At 35.1% G+C, this 27073-nt stretch overlaps 2 protein-coding genes across 2 annotated transcripts in view; one reads left to right on the top strand and one right to left on the bottom strand.

Moving 5' to 3' along the window:
* LOC145287758 (N(6)-adenine-specific methyltransferase METTL4-like) overlaps positions 1-14558 on the bottom strand; it is a 769319-nt gene extending 754761 nt beyond the window's left edge. The window contains exons 1-2 of the mRNA XM_080135539.1: positions 13642-14558; positions 7326-7388 (exon numbers count right to left, since the gene is read on the bottom strand). Coding sequence (XP_079991665.1) covers positions 7326-7388; positions 13642-13947 — 369 coding nt within the window. The 5' untranslated portion in view covers positions 13948-14558. The remainder of the gene's footprint in view (positions 1-7325; positions 7389-13641) is intronic.
* The window catches only part of LOC145287759 (RNA 3'-terminal phosphate cyclase-like protein), a 34114-nt gene continuing 21569 nt past the window's right edge, over positions 14529-27073 (top strand). Inside the window, exons 1-3 of the mRNA XM_080135540.1 lie at positions 14529-14759; positions 21904-21975; positions 23310-23485. Of these exons, the coding sequence (XP_079991666.1) occupies positions 14630-14759; positions 21904-21975; positions 23310-23485 (378 nt within the window). The 5' untranslated portion in view covers positions 14529-14629. The remainder of the gene's footprint in view (positions 14760-21903; positions 21976-23309; positions 23486-27073) is intronic.

Below are 27073 nucleotides of genomic sequence, written 5' to 3'. Positions count from 1 at the left end.
TTTCAATGAAAAATATATTTTTTCTGTTAGCACGAAGCTAATTCAAAGAAAATTAATTGGAAAATGAAAAGAATATTTTGAATAATTATTGAACATTACGTTTCTGAATTTGAGATGAGGATTGGTTATTCATATTGTTTGGATCTATTGGACTACAGTTCTCATCTTCAGTCTCATTTTCACAACGTTTCGGTCAATGTAACCTCCACCCTTCTTCAGGTGTATTTTGTCAAACTCGTTCAAAATTCCATCCAAATTCCAGAGTTCGACAGAAACATTCCCAAGTTCGACAGGATACACCTGAAGAAGGTCGAAGGTTACATCAACTGAAATAAATCTAAGAGTCAAAGAATGAGAGTTCATATAGAAACGTTGTTTTAATTTGAATATTTATTTGAATTCATCGGACTACTGTTCTCATCTTGAGTGTGATTTTCACAACGTTTCGGTCGATGTAACCTCCGACCTTCTTCAGGTTTATCTTATCAAACTCAGGAATGTTTCTGTTGAACTCACAAGAACCCACGGTGCAAAAATCAATTGTAAAAGTAATATTCTTCTGAAGGTTAAAGGTTTAATTCTAAATGTGGGCGATTAACAAAATACATTTGCAAATTACTTAGGACCTCTATCCAGTCATGACTGATGGAACAAGAGCATGCTCCCCCCATAAAGTAAAGAAAGGGTTCTGTTCGAAATTCCATCCAAATTCCTGTGTTCGATAGAAACATTCCCTAGTTCGACAGGATACACCTGAAGAGAGTCGAAGGTTACATCAACTGAAACGTGATGAAAATCACACTCAAGATGAGAACAGTAGTCCAAATAATATGAATAACGAATCCTCATCTCAAAAATTAAGAAACGTAAATCTAAGAGTGTTTTTTCAGTGAATTTTTTTTTTTTTTTTTTTGCTAAACAAATTAAAAATCATTAAATGTTTGATAACTTTGTCTTACTTACCAAGCAGGCGTCTTTGGAGAACCAATATTAGACTGTGATGTGGATTCTTGACAAGGGCTTTGAATGTTTTCAATGGAACTCGACTGCAAACCAAATGGTTTCTTTGCTGCAACAGCAATAGCAGTGCTAAACAAAAAAGATACACCTAAAGAAGGTCGGAGGTTACATCGACCAAAATGTTGTGAAAATAACACTCAAGATGATAACAGTAGTCCGATGAATCCAAATAATATGAATTATTGGACAATTTTCACAAAATTTTTAGAAAATTAAACTTAAAATCAGTAATCAGAAGTAGATTTTCTGATTGGGCAAGCCAGAAAGGTAGTTAAATCAGTGCCAACCTTGCATTACGGCCCAATCGGTATAATGATAATAATATTTGCTAATTGTTTGGAAGAGCAGGGGCTGTCAGTTAACTCATACAAAAAACTAAAAAATGGTAATTGATGTCTTCTTGATCATTCAAATGACGGAACCAATTTCATTCAGCTCTTGTGAAGATTAGGTCTTTTTTTTTTTTTTATTTAAAATTTCTTTGTTGATTGATTATGTAGCGTCCAATATTATTCCTTGCCTATTTTTGATTAGTCAAAGCTAGTTATCTCCCCCTAGATTATTGTCTCCTTTCTCATAAGTACTTATTTTATTTCTAAATTAATTTACAATTACATTAATTATTTACTTTATTAAGCGTGATCATGCCGTCGGCTGGATGATGTACTTATGGTTCTTCATTGTTGTTTGTAGTGTCGTTGCTGCACTACCGCCTGATGGAGCATCGAGGTGTTCGAACTGGATTGCATGTATGTCACACTTTTCCCATACACATCACATCAGTGAAAATTTATAAGACGATTTTCTGTTCACGTCCGTTGAACATAACAAAGCTTACTGCACACGTCTGCTGACAAAATATAGACCGCAGAGTTAGGGTGACTTTCTAGCTAGTTTTCATCCTTTGACCAGCAATAATTATTGTTTCATATACAGAAAACTGCATGAGCCTAAAACTACTATCTGTAAGTAAAAATAAATAATAATTATCTAGAAAAGTGAGAATGTTTGCGTGTGACGACATTTCTCAACCTATATACTCAACAAATTTTTCATCTACAGACTTGAAATTTAGTATATAAAGTATTCAGACATGTGGAAAACATTTTAGTTGGTTTTCATCCGGAAAAAAAAAAAAAAAAAAAAAAAAAACTACTAAGGGGTCAAAATTGAAAAATTGGTACTTGTGGGTCATCATATTTTTCTCTGTTTGTCAACTATTTTATGAAACATGACAGCTTCCTTATGTTAAGAATAAGTAGGTTTCAAAACACTTTTTAAAGTTCGTGTCAAGCTGGTCTAATGGTTATCATACTTGACTCACTGTCTTTAGGTTTTTGTTTCGATCTCAACTCGAGTATTTTTTTTTACTTACAGATGAACTGTTGAGAAAAAAAAAAAAATACTCGCATGCACATGTCTCAATTTCATTCCGTTTTTTTTTTTTTACTTCTTTTTTTTTTTTTTAGGAATTTAACGTTACATTTAGTACTTATGGTATTTCTGTTTATAATAAACTAGCATTTCAGCCCGGCGTTGCCCGGGTGTTTGGATGTGTATGTTGAGCAAAAAAACAAAAACAAAAAGAAAGTGGTAGTAGGAAGGCAGGCTCGAACCCGTACCGCAAAGGAGGAAAAGAACGGGGTAAAACCTAACGCTTATGCTGTTACGACCACCGCCAAACCGGAAGCGACATTTTTTTAAATTAAGGTTAGACAATCTAAAAGAGAGGATAACTTTCAAAAATATCGGCGAAAAAGTGCCCCCCCCCCGTAGAAAAGTGCCTAGTTGAAGGGGAAGATATTAATGTTTTTAGCCAATTTTTCAATATTTGTCGTATGAAAGGTCGCACTTTAAAACGATACTGATCTTGGTAAAATCCGTCACCTCTATTGAAAGTTTAAGACAGACATGCAAACAGACATACATACATACACTTATATATTGGTAACTAAAAATTTTCGACCCAAACTGATGAAAAAGCTTACCCTATCTCTGAATACCCTTTATGTAAAATTTCAAATATTTAGGCCAGAAATTGTCTGAGTAATATGGAAGAGACCGCAGAGGTCAATATTTTTTAACTTTGACCCATTAAAATTTATTGTTTTCGGCTCAAATCAAGTTATTAAGTTAGATCCATGTCCAAGGAACCTATATCTAAAATTTCAAGTGCGTAGACTCAAAATTGTCAGAGGAGTTTGGTAGAGTTCTCAAAGGTCAAATCGTTGAACTTTGACCTCTTAATCGCCAAATTTCTGGCCAAAAACCGATCACATCGATTTTCCCAAATCTCAGTACCCTGTATATAAAATTTCGAGTCTGTAGACTAAAAATTGACCGAGTTATTGCGTAGGGAAATGTACACAGACACACACACACGTTTACTTTTATATATATATAGATAAGAAATCTGCATGAATTAAAATATAATATCTATGCGTATTTTACGACTGAGCAATACCGGGCAACCTCAAGGCTCTACATTGCAAGTGAAACAGTCGCATTTGCGAGTGATTTTTCAAAGTGATGACTAGAAATAATGAAACAATTATCTTTTAGCGATTCTATTTCTTCCACTGACAATCTTCCAAAGCTCACTACTGAGTGAAAAATATCTTTTCAACTTTGCTTTTTTAATAAAAGAGCAAAGTTAAATTATTTAAACAATAAAAGGTTTAACAAGACAATATACTTGAAAAAAAAAACAAAAAAAACAATGGCTGTTTAAAAAACATTTGAGGAAATTCGAATGTTTATACCTTCAAGTATCAACATAAACTTCGGTCTATATTTAGAATTACACAGAAAAATCTTTATGATGTACATGCTCGTCATAGAACGAAGATGTCATATTCTAAAAATCATGTGGGTTTGGCTAGTAACTTTTCTATTTGGCTAGTAAACGAAAATGTTTAGTTAAAGGTCAACTAAAGATAAATTTGTCCGCAGAGCCGTGAACCTGCTAGTTTAAAATAAAAATATTGGTTACACCCCTATAAAGATGTTTAGACTTCCATGAGAATCTATAAACAATCTGTCAATCCATGTGTAATGTGATGATCCGGCCTCTGCTGTTGAACACTATATGATTAAGCTTACCGTATACGTGCACTAATTTGACGTAATATACACTGTTTCTTTTTACCAAACATGTAGTTGATTATACAGAACTAACCCCTCCTTTGCTCTCTTACACACATTTTCAAGAAAAGGAAAGTAACCACCCTAGTTGAAGTCAGCATCCCTAATGATGCTGATTTAGACAGAGCTTAAAGAGAGAAGGTAACAAAATACCAATTGTAACGTGGCTGTTACACTTTGAGCATGTTGTTTTACATTTCCACCACTCGGACCCACACGTTATCTGGTATCGTCGCAGGAACAAACAAACAAGTAAGGACATAAGATAATACGACCCAGCATTTTTTTCTAGGTGAATACAAAAAGCATTTATTCCAATAATTTCCAACAACGTTCTTCACTGTGTTTCAAAATATCACCACATGAGTCAGAACACGTCTGATCACTTCCTTTGCTTGACCACGTGCTGTCTTTTTCTCTGACATTTTTTTTCCCTTCTTCTCATGACTATATAATAACAATAATTTCAGAATATAAAACACAAAATACTAACTCAAATTTCAAATTGCAGTGAACATCCAATAATTTCTGGATTCTTGGCAAAAACACACTTTAATGGTGTGATAATATATTTTTTTTTTGAAGATGAGGTTAAACTTGAAAATTTAGAGAACATAACAACATAAACAGAATCACCGTTTGACAAAATAAATATCTTATATCTAATAATGTTTTTCTATCAAACAATTTTTTAAACACTACTCACAATGCTTCAAGCAAACCACAACATCCTTCTTATATTCTTTTATAGACCGCTATCCTTATCTGCATAGTTGTTGTTGTTTCACCATGTTTCAGCCAACTTATCCTCTGGCCTTCTGTTGTGTAGTACATTATTGGGGCACATATATAACGGGATTTATGTAATACAGACATAACGATTGTGATGATGAGGAAGAGAAGACATTTATATTACAGTTCTTTTAACACATATTAGAGGAGAGGGTGGTATGATGCACAAGTTCTTAAGACAGAGGAGGAGAGATACATAATCTTTGAAGGATTTACACAATGTTCATTATAAGATGATAAACACAATTACCTTTCGTTCATGATGAAGGATGTGACACAAGACAACAGTTACACATAATGATGACTTCTTTATTCATCTGATCAACCAGTCGACTGATGCCAGGAATTCAAATTTGGATCTATATAGTCTAAATGTTCCCTCTTCGCTTCTGAGGAATTAACTGACCAACTGACTGGCTCTCTTGCTGAGTGACTTCTGACTGACTAAAATCCAAACCCATAATATGGAGAAATATCCTTTTTCTATGACGTTAGAAGTGTGTTTTTCAAACGTGACCAATTTCACGTGGCTTTACACATGTTTGTCCAAACACACTTTTGACAAACAAAAGAATCCTCAATTCTAATCTAACCTATTTTTAAACAATATCTTTTTAATTTGCATTGTTCATACTTTTAGCTGACATTTTTAATATTCCGATTTCTAAAAGAATTAATAATAGGCTTAATTTCTAACATTCCATTTCTAAACTTTGCCTACAGGGTTCGATTCTAGGCTTATCCTAATCTCATTTTTACTTATCTAATATTCTTCTTATTTACATGGAAAAGGGGACAGCCCTTTTCCATGTAACACTTCTTCAGGTCATTAACTACAATGGGATAGGAATGCTGAGTCTCTTAATTGTATCTTCAGTAATTACTGCCTTCCATAGTTGTTGTTGTTTCACTATGTTTTGGCCAACTAATCCTCTGGCCTGTTTTGGGTCGGATTGAAACCGCTATCTTCAGACAATGCTCACCTGAAACCGTAGAGACTCAATGCTTTTATCAACTATGCCACGGGCCCCAAAGGGTGATTTTATGGTCTTATAAATCCAAGTTTTTGTTCTTATCTGTCCTTCCATTGTCATGTTTGTACCGAATGATATTATACAGACATATTTTTTGAGAAAGGATTCCAAAAAAAATAAAATAATAACATATAACCCTTCTTATGCCTTAAAGCAACAAAAAAAATTATTTTTAAATAATAAAGAAAGGTAAGTTTGCTTAAAGCATTGCTGGTAAACAGATATGGAGGAGTATAAGAAGGCTATAGCAATGCTATTGTATTGGTGTAACATATGAACACAAATAGACAAACGAAAGAAGTTTTTTTTTTGTTTTTGTTATATTTTTTTTTTAACTTTGTATATCCATTTTTTTTTTCATGATAATCACAATACAAATCAGTAAATGTGAATTTACTGTTTGATGTAACCAGGATGGTGGAGAGAGGTCTTAATATTTCGAGAATATCAACTCTTTTTCAAAAGAAAAGGGACCAGAGAATGTCCTTAAAAAAAAAAAAAAAAGAAAAACATTGAAATATTGTAAATTGGAAATGGATGTGGGAACGGGACAGCTGTAAAGCAGAAAAGGGTTTCTTTATCATCGCGAGAGATTTTTTCATTTTTAGATTTTATTTTAGTTTAATCTTTTTTTTTTTTATTATTATTTGCTGATTTATTATTTGGTTTAAATTTTTTGTTTAATTTTAACGAATGAGATATCAGTTATTATTTAAATTCTGACCGGAAGTAAATGGTGAGGAGTGCCATCAATCTATAATGGAGACAGAATTTAATGTTAAATCTATTCGTTTTTTTTTTTTTAATTATGTTGTGCGTCTCGATAAGATCTGCTGATGTTAATTTTGTTTTTTACTTTTAATGCATATATTAATATATAATTTATTTGTTTATTTAATTAATTAAAATCTATTATTTATTTTATTATCCTATTTTTTTAATTTTTAAATAATTGTTATCAGGTCATAACATAAGCATGTTACTCAATGTTAAACAACACAGACATTGTCATGGGAATGCGCTACAAAATTTATTTAATATTTTTATCATTTTTTTTTTTTTTTTTCATAATTTAAAAAAACGTTGGATTCTGTCATCCCGACCTTACGGAATTTCTCCTGTTGAGAAAGATATTCTAATATAGCAAGAAAATCTCTTTTTCACGTCACTTCTAACTTTATTGCTGAAATGGATTCAATAGATAGTATCATACTCCTGGCCTTGACAATTTATTAAAACAACAATTTTGAAACCGAGGATATGCATCACTGACGTGGATTCAATAACGTTCATGGATTTCTGAAAGAAAAAGAAAATAGAAAAACCCAAACTTACCTCATTGTGATATTCCAAAGCTTTCAATTCGCCTTCATTTAATTCGGATCTTTTCCGTTTCCTCTGCAAAGAAACAAAATTCCCATTGTAATAAAGTGCATATAAGAGCGTGCAAAATAGCAGCAGCAGCAAAGGATGGCTGGCTTGCGAAGAGATCAGCAGCAGTCACCAAAAAATGCGCATGTATAAATTAGGAAGTGTGCACAAGAACAGAAAGGGAAAAAAGGAATAAAAAATGCAGCAGTCAAGGCAACCACATCCCCGGAGCTATGTTCATGTTCCGTTCTATCTCCTCTGTGATCCTCCAACCACTCCGTTGTAGCAGTTAAGATAAAAATGAAATGTAATAAGTCTTCAAACGTACCTTTCCACCGTACTGTATATTGATACTCTATGGCTGACTGGGATAGCTTCTGTACATTCACATCTGATCTACCTCTGCATTCCATGTTTAAACAGGATGTGTCCTCTATAGTATCAGACCTGACCGAAGGGTTAATTATAGGCATAGACCGATTCATACCATCCAAAAAATTCCAACAAAAACCTAACAGCCAGCCATGGTTCTCCATGGCGCACAGAAATCACTTTTTCCATAGCTACCAACGTAATAGATGTACTGAGACTAAAGATGCTTTCAGGACTGCCAGCAACCACTGTAAAAGAGTAATAAAAAGTGCTAGAGAGCTATATGCTCAGTCCGTTAAATCCAAAGTAGCTGAGCAGCAGCTTGGTTCCCACCAGTTTTAACAAATAGCAAACAAGATCCTGAATAGAAGCATTCGTTCTATCCCAACCATCATCAATGGACCTGAGGTCATCACGTCAGCATCAGACAAGGCCAAACTATTTGCCAAGAACTTTGCAGCTAATTCTACCCTATACGATGAAGGCCATCAACTCCCCGTATTTCCTCCTATAACAGACAACATGCTATGCAACATACAAATATCTGTGCGTGAGGTCGCCAAGCTAATCAAGAACCTTGATTCCAGTAAAGCAACTGGCCCTGACGGCATTCCAATTATAGTGCTGAAAAAGCTTCAACCAGAACTTGCCCCCATACTTACAAAACTGTTTAAGCATTGCCTTAAAGAGAAGTGCTTCCCAACACCCTGGAAAACCTCATCAGTATGCCCTGTATTTAAGAATTCAGGTGATAAGTCGTCTCCCTCTCAGTACAGACCAATAAGTCTCCTGTGTGTCATGAGTAAGTTGCTGGAATCCATATTAAATAGCGAAGTAGTCAACCACCTCAGCAGAAATAACCTTCTTAGTGACATGCAATATGATTTCCCTTCTGCCAGATCTACTGCAGATGTGCAGACGGTTATATCTCATAGGATTAGTGAATCTCTTGACAAAGGCTTCCTTTCTAGGGCAATTGCTCTTGACATATCAGAGGCCTTCGATAAGGTATGGCATAAGGGCCTACTTCACAAAATTTCCAGCTACGGTATAACTGGAAATGTTTTCTCAATTATTAAATCATTTCTCTCTAATAGGCTCATAAGAGTAGTGGTTGATGGGCAGAAATCAGAGGCCCTCAGTATTAATGCTGGAGTCCCTCAGGGGTCCATCCTGAGCCCAACTCTCTTTCTGATCTATATCAATACCTGTTTCCCACCTGACTACAATCTGGATGTCTTCAAGTCCAACATAAACAAATTCCTGGAATATTCGAATATCTATGTATCTTATATACAGATCAAATGTTAGACCCTAGGAAGGGGTCCCTAATTTTTATGAGAACTTTGACTGAAGTAAAACGAAGCTGAGTAATCAAGTGGGTGATCGATTTACAATTCCGGTTGCCTGTTTCCCACCTAACTACAACATGGATGCCTTCAAGTCCAACATAAACAAATTCCTTCAGTAAGACACTTTATCAAATCTCCAATACTAACGTATTGTACACGCAATAACCCTTATACCCGAGTGGCTTCTAGACCTTGATAAGTGGTGACTAACTTGTAAAAAAAAAAAAAAAAAAAAAAAAAAAAAGCAGAAACATAGTGTGCATCAAAGGAAATGAATGTGTGAAGTCGCAGGCGAGAAATGACTGGCTACGACCGGCTTCAACCGGCTTGGGGTCGGAGAGGAAAAGTGTACACGGGGGTGAGATGGATGATAGCGAGAGACTTTAAAGTGATGTCGAAACAATTATAGCGGCAAAAAAAAACTTTTGTTTATAAGAAAAAGTTACTTACCTTCAATGGCCTCTCGTTTGGGAAGACAGATGCAAAAGCGCCTTCCCCTTTGTGATTGTTCCTATTTACTTGCCTCCCCACGAGGACAAAGTTAGACACAAGGTCGGTTTTTTATGTGGGGAAAATCCAACTCCCCAAAAAGGGCCACTCTGGATAGGAACAGATATAAAAATTGCCTCACTCATGAAGGATTTCTCCTATACTGACCGAGGACAGAAAAGGTGAAGCGTAGTATCAGAACAGATACTACACTGTGATCTTGGCCCCTTTGTGATTGTTTTTATATCAATCGGTGATCATGTGACCTTTGAATCATACTATAAAATGGCTCATATTTTGACAAACCTCGCCACCTTTTCTCTTTTTACAATTGGTTCCTACCGTCATGGTGGTTATTCTTTTCTACTTCCAGTTTAATTTGTGGCATCTATACTATAAATCTCACCTGTCTGTTTAAATGTATGTATGTATGTATGTATGTGTGTATGTATGTTTTTATGTCTGCCTAAAACTGTTTAAATGTATGTATGTAAGTATGTATGTATGTATGTATGTATGTATGTGTGTATGTATGTTTTTATGTCTGCCTAAAAATTTTGACACAGGCGATGGATTTTCACGAGATTGGTATCATTTTGAAGCTCAACCCTTCGGACGACAAATATCGAAAAATTGGCCAAAAATATTAATTCCTTCACCTTCAACTGGGTGGGAGGAGTCGATTTTTGTGAGTCATTTTTGCAAGTCATCGTATCAGTTGGATTGACTTTGCCCAATTTTAACATTTTGAAGTTCCGGTCGCATCATGGAGTAGTGGTAAGACGTCAGATTTTCTTTCACTTTCTTTTCCACCTTTGCATCACAGATTCAAGCCTGCCTGCCTGCCTACTACAATTTTTTTTTTTTTTTTTTTTGCTCAACACACACCTCCGGGCAACGCCAGGCTCCCAGGCGAGTTACTAATAATTATTACTGGACTTCAAGGACTGATACCTTAGATCACAACTGACGGCAATCTGTTGCAAAAGATATTTGTACAAAAGTCTCTGTCAGTTGCCATTGATGTGTCAAAAGTAATTTCTGAAATTTAGACCTAAATCCTTTAATCATAATTTTTGTAGCATTCTAGCAAAAATCCGCTACATGTCAAAAAATCTGCTACCTGTTAAAAAAATCCACTACATGTTAAAAAAAATCCGCTACATGTCAAAAAATCCGCTACCTGTTAAAAAATCCACTACATGTTTTTAAAAAAAAGGAAAAATCCGCTACATGTTAAAAAAAAAAATCCGCTACATGTTAAAAAAGAAAAAATGACAACCCAGATTTTATCTATTTATTTCCAGTAAAGTGTAATGGCCATTTTTCACCATTATGTTTCTAAATTTTTTTGTGAGAAAAATATGTTGAACTCACTTGACTTGAGGAGGATAGAAATCGGAGTTAATTTTCCCTGCGATATTTGTTTTCAGCATAACCGAAAACCTTTAAAAGTCGTAATTTTTTAAGAAATCGTGGAGACGTCTTCAGTTTGCGCAATGGTGAACATTGACCAAATTTAGCAATAAAATTATCCCCATCGTCAGGCCATTCTAACTTTTTAACATTTTTTTTTTTTTTTATGCCTACGGAATTTAAACAAAAACCAAACCGACTTTTGTTGAATTAAATCTAAAATTTAGGTCTAAATAGTGCGCGAGCCTTTTCAAGTCTCACACGAAAACACGCGTTCACATTTCAAGCTATATTACTTGTCACAAACATACGCGCGCACGCCCACACACGTACATATATTCACGTTCACGTACATACACTCGCATTCACGTGTATATACACACACGCTAATGTACGCACATACGCACACGTACGTACACAAGAACAACGTCACTTCCGCTTTCAAAGGAAATCCACACATGCACAAAAAACCACCGGAAACACCTATAAAATGAAGAGACAAGCTGTTTCTAACCGTTTTTGGACCAGCTTTCGAGCTGGTCGGTCCACGGACCCACCGTGTACATCACGCCATTTGCTACTATGTGGGGCAAAAAGCTAACAGACCATACGTACACATTCACACTCTTTCTCTCTCTATCTACTACTGGTCCCTGAGAACACCTTCGCGTAACTGACTGCTAACTGACGTCAACCCTCTATCCTTTTCTTTGTCTACACGATGGACTGCCATTTCTCGTTCTATTACATTACCCACTTCTCTTCCCACGCGCGAACAAACGATAGTGACCCAAACTTGAGATGAACACACATTTCCTTTTCTTTCGACAACACCAGTCCCGCAACGAACGATGGTTACACCCCCGCGGACATGAACACATGTTATATCTAAAACATTCATTCTTCAACAGTAAATAAACAACGTTTATCTTATCCATCAATTGAGTTTTTGTTTCCTTCAATTCCATTCATTTCATTATTTTCTTGTGGCGAGTTAGGGTATTATTATATCCTGGTCCGCAACAATAGTTTAGGATTAGGTTAGGGTTTGACCCTGACCCAAGTAAGCAATAATTAGCCAAAAAGATAATAGGTGATTAGCAAAATTATTTGATAACGTTCCAAAATATCTTTTTAGCTATGTTGCTAGTGCCGATATATCGGCCATGCAGAGTTATAGGGACTGTCAAACGATTGTCAAGATTGGACCGCATGTTTCCGTGACGTCAGATTTGTGTTAACTATACAAACTATGGAAAAGCAGAAACGACTTAATGATTTTTTAAAACCTTTGTTTATAATCTTTAAACTGCAATTAATAATTAATATTTTTTTATAATTTTGTTAGGTTTTAAGATTTACACAATTTAACAATATTATAAATATTTGAATATTAAATATGAAATGCGGTTTTACTGAATGCTCATTTGGTTACCTACGGGCTTCTATATTTTGTTTGGTAAAAAGAGACAAACAAAATATGAAAGGGACGTACAAAATGCTTAATATTTGTGCAATGATATTTTCAGATTGGTTTTAATCTGGCGATAAAATAGCTGAAAAGAGTCATGTTTATATTAAAACTTAATATTTAAAAAAAAATTTAAACACAATTAATTAAAAATCTATGTTGTAACGGAACATTTTGAAATAATGGAATTTTAATCGTTTTAATCTTTTAAAAATTAATTAATGTTTGCGAAGTTTCTTTTTCTTGGCAATTCAACTGATTATAGTATATATTAATTCGAAAAACGCTATTTAAAAAAAAAACATAATATTAAGTTTATATCAATTTTTTAATTGCAACTTCAAGGTAAATTTTTGTTCAATATATGTATTTAAATTTTAAAAAATAAATATTTTTTACTTATTTGAACTCTTATGTTTCATAATAAATAGAAATTTCGATAGATTTAAATATATTTTGTTCGAATTTCGAAAAAATAAATGGGGGGGGCATGCACTAAAAAAATCTTTCCCCTCGTATATTTTACAAAAACTGTATTTTATATGTAATTTCATTCTAAAATGGATAAGTATCGAAAATTTCACGAAAATCTGACCATTAGTTGATTTTTGCTAGATTTATTAAATACGGGCATGTTTTCACGTTCGGAATGTCTACTACATAGGAACGTTATTTTAAAGCGCCAATTTTAAACACGATTTTCGTCTCGCAGTTTCATTATTTTCGTTCGAATAAAAATTTTAAAAAAATTATTACTGGTTTATTTTGCCCTTCTTTTAAATGGTACAAAAGTTATACTGATAATATTAATTTATATTAAGTTACATCGTGTTACATATAGGGTGGGGTAATTCTGTGGTGACTTTTGGCAGTCCCTACAGAGTTAGAAGGGTAAAAAAAAAAAAAAAAAAAAAAAAAAGTAATGTTCAAATTCTATAGAAATACCACTTTTTGTGTATTTCTAAGCGATTATATGTTTGTACGAGAATTTGGAGGGGGGCTTGCCACTCGGACTTAGCGTTAGAGTTAAGAGAGTTATGTTTTTTTTATTGTTAATATTATTATTTTGGGGGCAATGTAGCAGTACTAGGACCAATTTCTGTTTAGCGTCAACCTTTTCACGTTGTTTACATATATTTTTTAGATATATATTATACTTTTCAGACAGAGGACACCTTACCTTTCTTTGGGTTGCAGCTGGTGGCATGCTGCAACCGTCTTCAATTATTTCTGTTGATTCGGACGAGGAGGCGGCGGTGGTTAACTTTTCAAACTGGGTGTCCATCATGAAAGGAGAATGGATTTTAAAAAGTTCGTCTTTGAAACCGTACGAACGATATGTTTTATTAAGGATCTTTTCGTCTCGTGTTTTCAGAGCGTCGTTTTCCTCCGCGTCCTCCAAGACAAGACATTTCTCATAATTACGGCGAATGGCTTCGGCGCTGCATAACAACCAACCGAATTCATTCTCAACAATGATACTCATCGCAGAGAACAGTTAACGTGTTAAAATATGTTTTACTGTTAGCGTCTTAGTGCTTTTTGTCTTAAAAAAAAATACTTTATAATATAAAGTTCATATTAAACGCGGTTTAAACTAAATTAAAAGAAAAAAATACAGGTGCTTCTTGTTGTAACAGTTATTTTATTTCAGGCTGCTTTCGTTTAAGATGCAGTGAAAGTAATTTTCTTTTTCTTTTTAATGTTGCAATTTAAACAAACAAACAAACAAACAAAAACAAATCAGAGGAAATTATAAGGATAACTGACTACTGCAGATTTCGTTTTTCCCCGGCAGATTATTTCAATTGCTATTTTTATTTAAGGTTGCTTTCGTGACACGAGCAAAATGGGATCAAAACCTAAATAAAGATCGATATGCCTGAATTGTTTCTTTCTTAGTATATCTATATAAAATTTTCTTTTTTTTTTTTTTTTTTCCAATTGTTGCAAGTTTAAAAAAGCAAGAATTATAGGGGCAAGTGTATATTCTGTTTATGTTTAGGATTTTGTTTTTCCCGGTAGAATAAAAATTCATGAGTTATTTCCCCTTACGCGTTTTTTTTTAAGGAACTTTCTTTCGTATAACACCGCCACTTCCGGTTATTTTTTTTTTTTTCTTTCCACATGTTTAAAAAATAATCCGCTTTCTTCTTTTGCCCAACACGATGTCTTCGAATCTGTTGGAATACGAAGGGAATAATTATTTCAGACAAAGGCTGGTGCAGTCTACATTAAGCGGTAAATCAGTCCGTATTTCAAAAATCCGGCATCGAGATGAAAATCCAGGTCTTCAAGGTAAGTAAATAATCATGTCACACACCCACCACGTGTTCCTATTTACTATGCCTCCCCACGGGACAGAGTTAGACACCAGGGTCGTTTTTTAACGTGGAGAAAAGGAACAAAAATAAAAATTGTCTCAGTCGTGAAGGATTTCTCCTCCATTGACAGAGAACAAGAAATTGAAGTGCACTGGAGAACAGATACACACCACGTGTTGGAGTCTGTTTTTTTTTTTACGAAAACACTAACATTCACCTTTCTCGTCGCTCAAAATATACTGTTAAACAGTTTAAGTAATTGATACTTGTACAGTTTACGAACCACGCTTTTTTTTCCTTTTGATACCCCCCCCCCACAACTTTTACGGTATCTTCTGTTGGGTTTGTTTTACAAGCCACAGAGGTACGACAAAGTGATAAAAAAAACAAAAATGGGTACTCCTGCATTTATTGATCCGTGCTGAAATAATAAGTTTATTATTTAAAAAGCCATTCTTAACATGGGGAGGGGAGGGTGTTTTGTACCTATTATGTACTTTAACCTTACAATTGAATTAAACTTGGAAATACGATTTAAAAACTAGCGCGGATCAGTAAGTGCATTAGTAATGCACTTACTGATCCGCGCTAGTTTTTAAATGCAGTGCAGGAGTGCAGGACTAGTACCTATAAAAGGTAACGCCGGATCGGAAAAAGAGCTCAAAATGAAAATAAATTCTCCGCTCAAAATAAGAAATGGGAGAAAAAAAAGTTAAATTCTCCGCTGTGTTAGTAATTAAAAACTAAAACAAATTCTCAAAATGAAAAGAAATGTTAGATTGGTATTTGAGCGAAGAATCTAACAAATGGGAGAGAAAAAAAATTAAATTCGCTAAAACAAATTATTTTTTTACTTGTAAACTGGTTTATTAATTGTAGAAAACAAAACCAAACGGGAGAAAAAAAGAGCTCAAAATAAAACAAATTATTTTTACAATTGTAGCCATCCGTATTATAAGGTTTGTGTGACGTCACTTCCAATGTAAATAAAGAAGTGCGGAGCGTCAGGATAACCGCTGACATATATTCGGCGGGTTTTTAACAGTATTTTGATTGCTTTTTTTATTCATAACTCCTTTTCCCAAACTTACCGTCTCTAAGAGAGAGTCGGCCGCCATTTGGAATTTTCCAATACATCGGTAAACACTGTATGTTTTTCGAGCTGAATAAACATGTTACATAAAGATAAACACTAAAAACATATCCAGTTGGGTAGAAAAGTAACTTATCTTGCCTTTGATAACATTTATTTGTTATATATTTGTTTTGTGACAACTTTTTCGAATCTATGTGTACAGTAAAACAAACCCAAAAAGGTGCTTCTACACTTTATCGCCGAAACTGGAGACACCATTTTATTTCGCGCACCTGCCATCAGAATCCAAGGGAGAAATCATTATTTTAAACTAAGCATGAAATAAATATCAACAAAATTAAACTGGCAAACGATTGCTTCCGGAAAGAATAAATTAACCTAAAATTAAACGAAAAACTTTCCCATTTTCATTAATTAAATCGAAAAATTTCCAATTAAACAATTATGGATATATGTTCTTTTTCACTTTATTCACTTTTTTTTCATAGTTATTTCCGGAAGTTTATCTAGTTTAAATTTTTTGTTATTTATTTCTAACTTCGGACATAATTTAAAATACTGATTTCTCCCTTGGAATTTTAACAAGTGCGCGAAATAAAATGGCGTCTCCAGTTTCGGCGATAAAGTGTAGAAGCACCCATCCCCCCCCCCCAAAAAAAAAAGAAACAACTCTTCTATTTTCAAATAATAAAAAAAATAGAAAATGTTTAATTTTAATATTTGTATAAATAAAGTATTTTTAATAATTATTATTATTGTATAAAATAATTTAATAGATAAAGTTGGTACTAGTGCACTTATTGATCGGTGCTGAAATAATGTTATTTAAAAAGCCATTCTTAACATGGGGAGGGTGTGTTGTACCTATTCTGTATTTTAACCTTACAATTGAATAAAAAAAACATAAAACTTTAATTAAACTTGGAAATATGTTTAAAAAAATTGCACGGATCAGTAAGTGCATTAGCACCATTAAATTATTTCAGTAATAAACCATTTGTGAGATGCTTTGCTGCATCGCTTCCAGTTATTCTTTTTAAAAAACTTTAAGAAAGTTGACGAGTCTGACCCGGCCAATTACAGACCAGTCTCTCTCCCATCAGTTGTTTGCAAGATCATAGAACGGCTAATATCTGAGGACATTACCGACCACCTCAAGCAAAACAACTTACTTTGTGAACAACACGGATTTACTAATGGCAAGTCAACTAATCTCATTGAAACATCCTGTACCTCTATAAGGCCACCATTCGCCCATGTATGGAGTATTGCTGCCACATCTGGGCTGGTGCATCTGCTACTAGTCTCTCGCTCCTTGACAAGGTTCAAAAGAGAGTCGCAAACCTGATAGGCCCTGAACTGGCATCTAAGCTTCAGCCTCTGTCCCATCGACGAAATGTTGCATCCCTCTGCCTTTTCTACAAGTATTTTAGTGGTGAATGCTCTGACGAACTGCAGTCACTTGTGCCCCCACGACGCGAGCACCCTCGACAAACCCGACAGGCTACTAGATCCCACTCCCACACTGTAGAGGTCCCTAGATGTAAAAGATCTTTTTACTCCAATAGTTTCTTCCCCAGAACCGCAAGACTCTGGAATTCCATTCCAGGTCCCTGCTTCCCCAACAGTACTGACGTGCAGAAGTTCAAGTGTAACGTGAACCGACACCTTGCTGCCCAAATCCCTACATAGTACCCCAGTAGTTGTTGCCCCTGATAGTAGCCCCCTACACCAAAGTGGCAATTTGCCTTGTTTGGGGTGAAAATGTAATAAAAAAAAAAAAAAAAAAAAAAACCCTAGATATTTGGATTGAGTCATAATATACTATTTTATGTCATCTTTCTGGATTACGCTAAGGCCTTTGGCACCTCATACATGAGCGACTTCTCGCACAATTGAGCATCTTTTAGATTCAGGGCTGTACCCTACAGTGGGTTCGTAGTTTCCTCACGCACCAAAAACAGTTGTAGTTAATGGAACTTGCTCTGACTGGGCGAATGTGACTATTGTGTGCCACAGAGTTCTGTTCTTGGCCCGCTACTCTTTATGTTCTTCGTTACTGATATCCCAGAGAAGCTGGAGAGTTTTGTTCTCATGTTTGCCAACAATACCAACATCTTTGGAGTCATTGCCAACTCACAAGATGCTCAACATTCCAGTCTGCAGAGTGACTTAGATCAACTCCAATCCTGGGCAAACAACATGTGTATGCGGTTCCCGAAAAATGTACAACAATGTATCTGTATAAAAACAATCCCAAGCATCCATACACCATGCATGAGTGATGGTAGTTGTTGCACTCTGAACGAGACCAATGAGGAGAAGAATCTAGGTGTGATAATCGACCAAAAGCTGTCCTTCACTAAGCATGTTGAAACCCAAGTCAATAAGGCCAACCAGGTTCTCGGAACCATCAAATACACTTTTTCAGGTCTAGGCACATCTTTCTTGCTTCTCTGTAAGTCCCTAATCTGCCCACAGTTGGAATATGTCTCTGTGGTCTGGTACTCGAAACTGAAAAAAGAAAACGATGCCCTGGAACGGGTCCAGTGTAGAGCAACGAGACTTGTACAGGTAATTTCCAATTTGCCCTACTCAGAATGCCTTGCCTACTTCAACCTCCCTACTCTTGAATTCCACAGAAAACGCACCAACCTAATACAGGCCTACCAGATAGTACAGGGATTTGATAATGTCCACCATAACAGACCTTTGGTAATTGCTTGTTTGCTTCAGCCCTCAATTCATCCACTAGAGACACAATCTGAAGATGCAGATACATCATCATCCTGGCTTTCATGGTCAGTTCTTCTCTAGCAGAATTACTCCTGTTTGGAATGGGCTAAGTTTCCACACCGTTAATCCCCCCCCCCCTTCAGTTATTGCCTTTAAGTCTTGCCTCGCAAAAGAATGGAAGAACCACCAACATCTATACCACTACCAATTTTCCTACTGAACCAGTGACTCTACCCTCCCATATTTTATTTATTTATTTTATTTTCCATGAACATACAACTCGATGGAAGATGGTCAAACCTTGACATATGGTCTCAATACCCTTCCTGGGTAACCAATGACCTTTACTTAAGCATCCCCATTTAGATATGCTGCCTTGACCTTGTGCCATTCTTCTGGGGAGTACATGATGTGTGCGAGAGATTAACAGATGCCAAACAAAACCCAAACTCTACAACACCTGCCTCTTGATCACTAGCTGGCTGAAGCGTACCAACTTGCACCCCCCCCTCTCCCTTGCAAAACTTTCGCAAAAAATACTTGTTCAGCTTCAACAATTTTCCTTACTAATAATCTGTGCCTAAAACTAAACGAAAATTCCATAAACAAAATGTCTTTCCTAGAACTGGCCATGGAACACAATACTGTGAGGCTGCTCTCCGGCTTACTATAACATGGTTATTTTCAAGTATTTGACATAGTGTTGTGTAGTGGGGTGTACATAACATGGACGACATATAACGGAGGATGAGACTTGTATATAACAGTATACACAACGACAACAACAATTCTTGGAGATTTCATATTTATACTAGACTAGTCTGGGTGCCCGGCGTTGCCCGGGTGTTTGGAGGTGTGAGTTGAGCAAAAAAAAAAAAAATTGGTAGCAGGCAGGCAGGCTTGAACCCGTACTGCGAAGGAGGAAAAGAATGTGAAAAAAAAAAGATGTGACTCCTTTGTTGTTGCGTCCATCGTCAAATTGGAAGTGAAAAATGTTTAAATTAAGGCTAAACAATTAAAAAGAGGGGATGACTTTCGAAAATATCAGTGAAAAAAGCGATCCCTCCTTGTTGAAAAGTGCCCAGTTGAGGGCGAAGGAATTAATGTTTTTAGCCAATTTGTGGTTCGAAGGATCAAGCTTCAAAATGATACCGGTCTTGTGAAAATCCATTGCCTCTGTCAAAAGTTTTAGGCAGACATAAATGCATACATGCAAACATACATTTAAACATTTAAAGGTGATATTTCTATTATAGAAGGCTGACAGACGTGAGGTGGACAGTTCTTTTTAACACTGAAGAGATTCATTATTCATGAGGGGATATCGTTAACATTTTGGAAATCGTGTTTCATGCAAAGTTTTTGTTTACAAGACAAATCACAAAAACACATTACCTTTCGGTCGAAATGATGACAAAGGCAAAGGCTTACAAATGACATTTATTATTCCTGGATAAGATGATCAAGAATTTGGTTGCTTTGCAGAATTACATTGTCTTGACTCCCTTTCTGGTTCGCTTCCAAAAGGGGTTCAGCTAACTTGCTCTTCCAACTCTGTCAACTCAACACCCCTCAGACTTCTCTCTTCTGACTGACTCCTAACTTCTGAATATATTGTTTACTATCTTTCTTTGTGACGTCAGAACGTGTTCAGACACTTAGATGTTTTTTTCACATGGTTTTATATATTACATATGTCTCCAACACGTTTTTTGGCAACACAAAGAAAACTTCTAAATTGATTTCCATTGTCCTAACTCTGACCTCTAATTGTATAGTTATTTCAAACACAGTGGACAATGCTCCATATTCCTAGGATTGCATCTAAATTGCAATATGTATTCTTTTCAATTTCGGATTACTGTGTTCGATTCCATCCTTTTCCTTTAATAAATATTTTTTCAATCAGATTTTCTAATTACCGGGATCTGTCGTCTTCCATATCCAACAATAGAACCTCCGTAGTTTGTTTAAAGCAAAAATTTTATGGCTGGATGCTCTTGCTAACACCAATCCTTCCAAAGGTATCATCTCTTTAACTGGTCCGTCACCAAAAATAAAATCGACACGATCATGTTATCACACTTTCATTGGATATTGCCATGCACGGACGGTTATTCACTATGGAGGGGTTGTTACAAATTGCAACTGCAAAATGAACTATTTTACACATTACGTGCTGGATTCATGGAGACCAATTGAGTGTTGTGCTTGACTATTGAACAAACTTTCTTCAATTTTAAAATTCCAAACAAATCATCAATTAATTATAAACAATAAATAATATATACAAGTAATAAGTAAAAAAACATTGATCTATCTATATATAGATATACGTTATAAGTAATGATATTAACTAGATATAAAAAGTAGGTTTAAGGCTCCCTAAATTCGTACTAGAATTGTCCGCAAAGACTCGTGGCGCAGTGGTTAGAGTACTTGGAAAAATCAATTGCAAAAAGTGATATTCTCCTGAAGGTTGAAGGTTCAATCCTCAGTGTGGGTAACCGAAAAATACAATTGTGAATTACTTAGGACTTCTCTCCAGTCATGGCTGACGGAACAAGAGCATGCTACCCCGCGTGAAGTAAATAAAAGGTTCCGCTCGAAATTCCGTTCAAATTCCCGAGTTCAACAAGACACACCTAAAGAAGGTTGGGATTTATATCGACACTCGAGATGCGAACAGTAGTCCGATTAATACAAATAATTATCCTCATCTCAAAAATTCTGCAACGTCAAAACTCAGTTACTATTAACACTACTACTACTGCTATATTTCGCCAATCAAAATAAACACCTTTTATTTTATTTCAGTTTATTTTAGTTTATCGTTAAAATAAACAATTGAATAATCAATCAGTTAAAATTAAACTTATGTTGTTTCTTTCTCGCCACCATATGCTTATTCATAATGTAGTGTACATTACATGCTGGGTGCATGGAGACCAGTTTAGGACACCATAGAAGGCCATTTTGGAAAGGTATTAATCCTTTGCATGACCCCCTCATCTGTTGTATATTCTATTGTATGATTACGGTATGTAACACTATTTTTTAGTAGTGAGCAACGCTGGATTGCAAGCTCCGAGTTCAAGTATGGTCATGTTATCGTTGACACTTTGTCAGAAATCGCAGATGACCCAAAGAATGATGATATATCAGAAAAAAGAATATCTCAATGGTAAATGACAATTGTTAGACAAATCTATATCTGTAGAAGAAAAGATTTTGTAATTTGATTTTCTGTTTAAAAAAAAATTTTTTTTTTTTTTTTTTTTTCCAGAATCTGAGCTTTGTTTTCTTAAACTGCTTGACAAGATGACGAACGGTTCCAAAACTATTATCAATGAAACTGGTGAGTGTGACAAGAGAATATTCCTCTTTTCAAAAATCATCTTTGTAACAATTCGCAATTGTATTTTGTTGTTCAAACTGGACCCATGGCATAGTGGATAAAGTATTTGGTATTACACTCTTCTGGTTATTGAAGGTTCAATCCTCAGTGCGAGGTAACAAAATCCAATTGCAAATTACTTAGAACCTCTACTCATGCTGACAGAACAAGAGCATACCCCCCCCAACCCCATGGATTACATGAAGGGTTCCATTCGAAATTTGGTGCAGATTCTCAAGTTAGACAGAAAAATTTATGTTTGACAAGACTTTGTAGCCTAGCGGAGGATGCCTTTTTCTCTTCCCTGCAACCTCTTTCCCCACAGAAAAGACGTTGCGAGCCTGTCTCTGCTTTATCGTTATTTTCATGGTAAGTGCTCATCTGAGCTACAATCTATGGTCCTCTCCCCCCCACCGTCCTAAGTTTCATGAAAAATACTCGTTTATCTGAAACCTCTATCAATAATTTGCCATTCTTTATCTGTGCCTAAACCTAAACATAGATTCCATGAACAAAGTTTCTTTCTTAGAACTGCATGCCTGTGGAACACTCTTCCGTTTTCCTACTTTCCAACTGACTTACAATATGGTTGTCTTCAAGTCCAATGTAAACAAGTTCTTGATGAGTCCTCCCCTTAAGTAATTCAATTTACAAAATTTCCACTACTAATGACTGCTACAATATTGTCTCGTTGACCACTGTACACTCATTAACCCTTATCCTTGAGTGGCCTCCGAGCCTTGATAAGTGGTGACTCCTTTGTAAAAAAAAAATAAATAAATATATATATATATACCTGTAACGTTGTTTTCTCTAATTGACCCAAATGTGTGTAGAAATAGTTGCTGACACGTAGTTAACAGCAGTCTGTTCTCTCTTTCTGACTGCCACATCGACTGTCTATCATTGCACGGTACCAGACACAACTGATTGTCATTATACGGCATCAGAGACAGTTGACTCTGAATCCAAGGGGGTAAGAGGAAGACCCATTGCGTGCTTGCCGAGCATAACTTTCCACGCCTCTTTCTTTTTCTTTTTTTCTTATCCTCCTTCCTTCCAATCTCTATGCTTCTATTTGCATTTCTGCCCATGATGTCACGTTAGTGTCACATTTCTGCCCATGATGTCACATTAGTGTCACAGCTTAAAAATGCTGATTTAGCACATTATTTCAATCCATTTAAGAATCCAAATAATCCAAATAATCCTCATCTCAAAAATTCAGAAACGGAAGCAACTTTTTGTGTTCGATGTTTTCATTACTAATCATCTTTTCTTGTCATCTCCTCTAGGTACGACAATTTTGTATCATCCCGGACTTCTGACTGGCGGAAATTTTGACCACGAATGTCACAAGGAGAGAGCCGTTGGTTATTACTTAGAACCGTTGATGTGCATCGCTCCGTTTGCAAAGAAACCGTTGAAGGTCGTCTTGCGCGGCGTGACTAATGATCAGTACGATGCTTCTGTAAGTTTTTTTTTTTTTTTATGACAATAAGTGTGCTGCTTGATTTTGCAATTTTTTATTTTACTAGCAGGGGCACCTACTTTTGCCCAGCCAGAAAATACGTTTAAATATGATATTTCAATTTGTCCAGATTTCATATATATTATTATAGAATCATGATTTCAAAAATAAAGAAAAAAAGTATTTGGGTGCCATCAGCTAGAATCGAAACCAAAATCAAAACTGTAGCATTCAACGTTGGTGACGTTACCATTGTACCAACATGACACGCATACGAGCTGATTAAAAATTTAAACTTAAAAAAAATGTATAACGATTTTTTCAATTTTGGAACCCTTAAAAACTATTTTAACCATAAAAGAACGGTCCATAAAAAATCCAATCATTTAAGGCCCCTAGTGCTGCTCAGCGAATTTTAGTTTTGGAAGAGATACAGTTTGAATATATGGTTGGTTGGTTGGTTTTGTTTTACGGCATATCAACCCTTTTCAGATTATTTAATGCCGAATCCAAAGATTTTGAAGAACAATTTTTTAATAGAGCATATTTGTTTTTTTTTTTTTAAGTCGGTTTCTATTTAACCCATAAGATGAATGTAGGAACTCTATTAATGAGTATTTCAAATTTGACCCATTGTTAACCCCCTTAAAAACTATTTTAACCCACTAAAGACCCATTAAAGAACGGTTCATAAAAAATCCAATCATTTAAGGCTTCTAGTGTCGCTCTGCGAATTTTAGTTTCGGAAGAGATAGAGTTTGAAAATATGGAGACAGACATGCAGCCTTTTATTTATTAGATTTTTAAAAAAAATTTAATTTTATTTTCTTTTATTTTTTTTGATTGATTTTTTTAATTTTTTAATGTTTCAATTTGTTTATTTTTTATTTTTTTTATTTTAAAATGTTTCTATTATAGTTGCCAGTCTTTTTAGGGTGAGAGGTTTAAAAATGCATAGTGGTGTATATATGATAAAATCGTGTGCTCCTCTGCAAATGCTGACTCTAACGCTGTCTTCTTGGATTTCTTACCTTTCATCTTCACTTCTGGTCGTGTCGTCATCTTCTCGCATTTGGCAAGTAAAAATAAAAAATAAAACACAAAAAACAAACTTTGACACATTCCGTAGGAGTCTGGGTGTGTGTGTGACACCATCACGTGAAAATTTTGTTGAGACCCCTTTATTGGCAGTTGATCAATTCATCTTTTCATCTCGGCCTCCTAAAGTTTTTTGATCCTGTCCAAGCCAGTATCTGCTCTCAACTGCCACAAACCCAAGACTGTCCATAAACCATCACAAAAATCATTGCCACTCCTAAAACTAACTATAATATATTGACCGATTTTTTTTTTATTTCACCTTGATTAACAATCTTATTTTAGTTTTATTTTGTGTGCCTTGGTGAACAACTTCCTATACTTTTGTTCTGTTGATAAACTTATTTCCTTTTTTTTTATTGTTTCCTTAATAATCAACGTTTTAAATACAGGAAAAAAAAAAAAATATTCCTCTCTGCACATGCCAAGTGCAATCCTGGACTTTTTATATAAAATATTCATCATTGAACAGCACCAAACGAATTTATCTCACCAAGCAGTGTCAACATACAGCGTAAAAAAAAAAAAAAAAAAAACTGTGAGTATTCGCTGAAATATATTGATTTAAATAGACATTTGTTTATTTAAAAATCTTTGCGTTGTCTGGCTTTCTAAACGTATTTTATATACGTGCTTCCATTATTTCCTTATATATAATTACACAAAGACTATAAATATATTTTACATGAATTTATTGTTGAATAAGATATATTGAAATTTCCTTAATCCGCAGAATTTCAAAGAAATGTGTTCTTCTCATCAGAGGAAATATATTAGCAAATGAATATTATTGCGACTGGCATTAATTGGAACAGCATTACATCCAAGGATGGAGTACTGCTGCCACATCTGGGAAGGAGCTGCTAAAAACAGCCTATCCTGCCTTGACAGAGTACAAAATAGACTTCGTGGTTTAGTGGAGGATGCCCTTTTCTCTTCTCTGCAACCTCTCTCTCCCACAGAAGAGACGTTGCGAGCCTGTCTTTGTTTTATCGTTATTTCCATGGCAGGTGCTCGTCTGAGCTCCAATCCCTCGTCCCCCCCTCCTCGCCAATCTTTCACGAGAAACACCAGTCTGGCTGAAACTACTGTCAATAATTTTCCCCACTCTTTATCTGTGCCTAAATCCAAACGTAGATTCCATGAGCAAAGCTTATTTCTTAGAACTGCACGCCTGTGGAACTCTCTGCCGTTTGCCTGTTTCCCACCTGACTACAACTTGGACGTCTTCAAGTCCAACTTAAACAAACTCCTGACAAACCGCCCCCTTAAGTAAGACACTCTATCTAAACCCCCAATACTAATGATTACTACAATACTATCTCATTGATTACTGTACACGCAATAACCCTTATCCCTGAGTGACCTTCGGGCCTTGATAATGTAAAAAAAAAAAAAAATCTAGTCATAAATGTGCAAATGAAACTTTTTTGTACAAAGAGTTCATAAAATGGGAAAAATAATTTTTAAAATAAAAGGATAAATTGAAAGTCAGAGATTAAAAAAAAGGTTAAGTATTTTCAAGGCGAAAAGATGAATGGAAGCAATGTTTCCATAAGAAGAATCCGGAATTATTCTGTTGACAAGTAAACTCAAATTAAAATACAAAATGTGCATCATCCAGATTTGTAGAAAAATTCGCAAACGGTTGTTTGAATTGTTAAAGTTTTTTTCACTTATGGACAATTTAGCCGGCATAACAATTCCCATGACAATATGTATATTTTTGTGATGGGATGATTCCAATATTTTTTCTGAATCCGTGGTAAATTCTTGATTCTGATACAATTTCCGATTCTTTATAAATCTCTAAATGAGTTATTTATCCCTGATTATTATAAAAACGTGTTAAATGTGCAGATTTTTTTCTCGTGCATAAAAATACACTCATGGAAGATGTCCTTCTTGTTGAAAATCAATATTTATTCTATTATTACAGCAATGGAAGATTTTGTTTTAAACAAAGACAAGTGCATCCGAAAATAGGCACAAATTTTTCCGATTTCAGTCAATCATTCCAATACTAATATATATATATATATATATATATATATATATATTTCCGATTTCAGTCTATAAAAGTGAACGTGTGTGTGTGTACATTTCCCTACACAATAACTCTGTCAATTTTAAGTCTGCAGACTCGAAATTTGATATACAGGGTACTGAGATTTGGGAAAATCTTTGTAATCTGTTTTCGGCCAGAAATTTGGCTGTTAAGGGGTCAAAGTTCAACGATTTGACCATTGAGAACTCTACCAAACTCCTCCATCAATTTTGCGTCTAAACACTTGAAATTTTAGATATAGGTTCCTTGGACATGGATCTGACTTAATAACTTGATTTGAGCCCAAAACAATAAATTTTAAGGGGTCATAATAGGGGTCAAAGTTTAAAAAATTGACCGCTGTTTTTTCTTTTTTCTTTTTTTTGCTCAACATACACCTCCAAACACCCGGACAATGCTGGGCTGAAATGCTAGTATATATA

This window comes from Euprymna scolopes, chromosome 11 (assembly GCF_053919585.1).
Source record: "Euprymna scolopes isolate OS-2025 chromosome 11, ASM5391958v1, whole genome shotgun sequence".
NCBI classification, from domain to species: domain Eukaryota; kingdom Metazoa; phylum Mollusca; class Cephalopoda; order Sepiida; family Sepiolidae; genus Euprymna; species Euprymna scolopes.
This window is presented reverse-complemented; position numbering and strand designations above follow the sequence as displayed.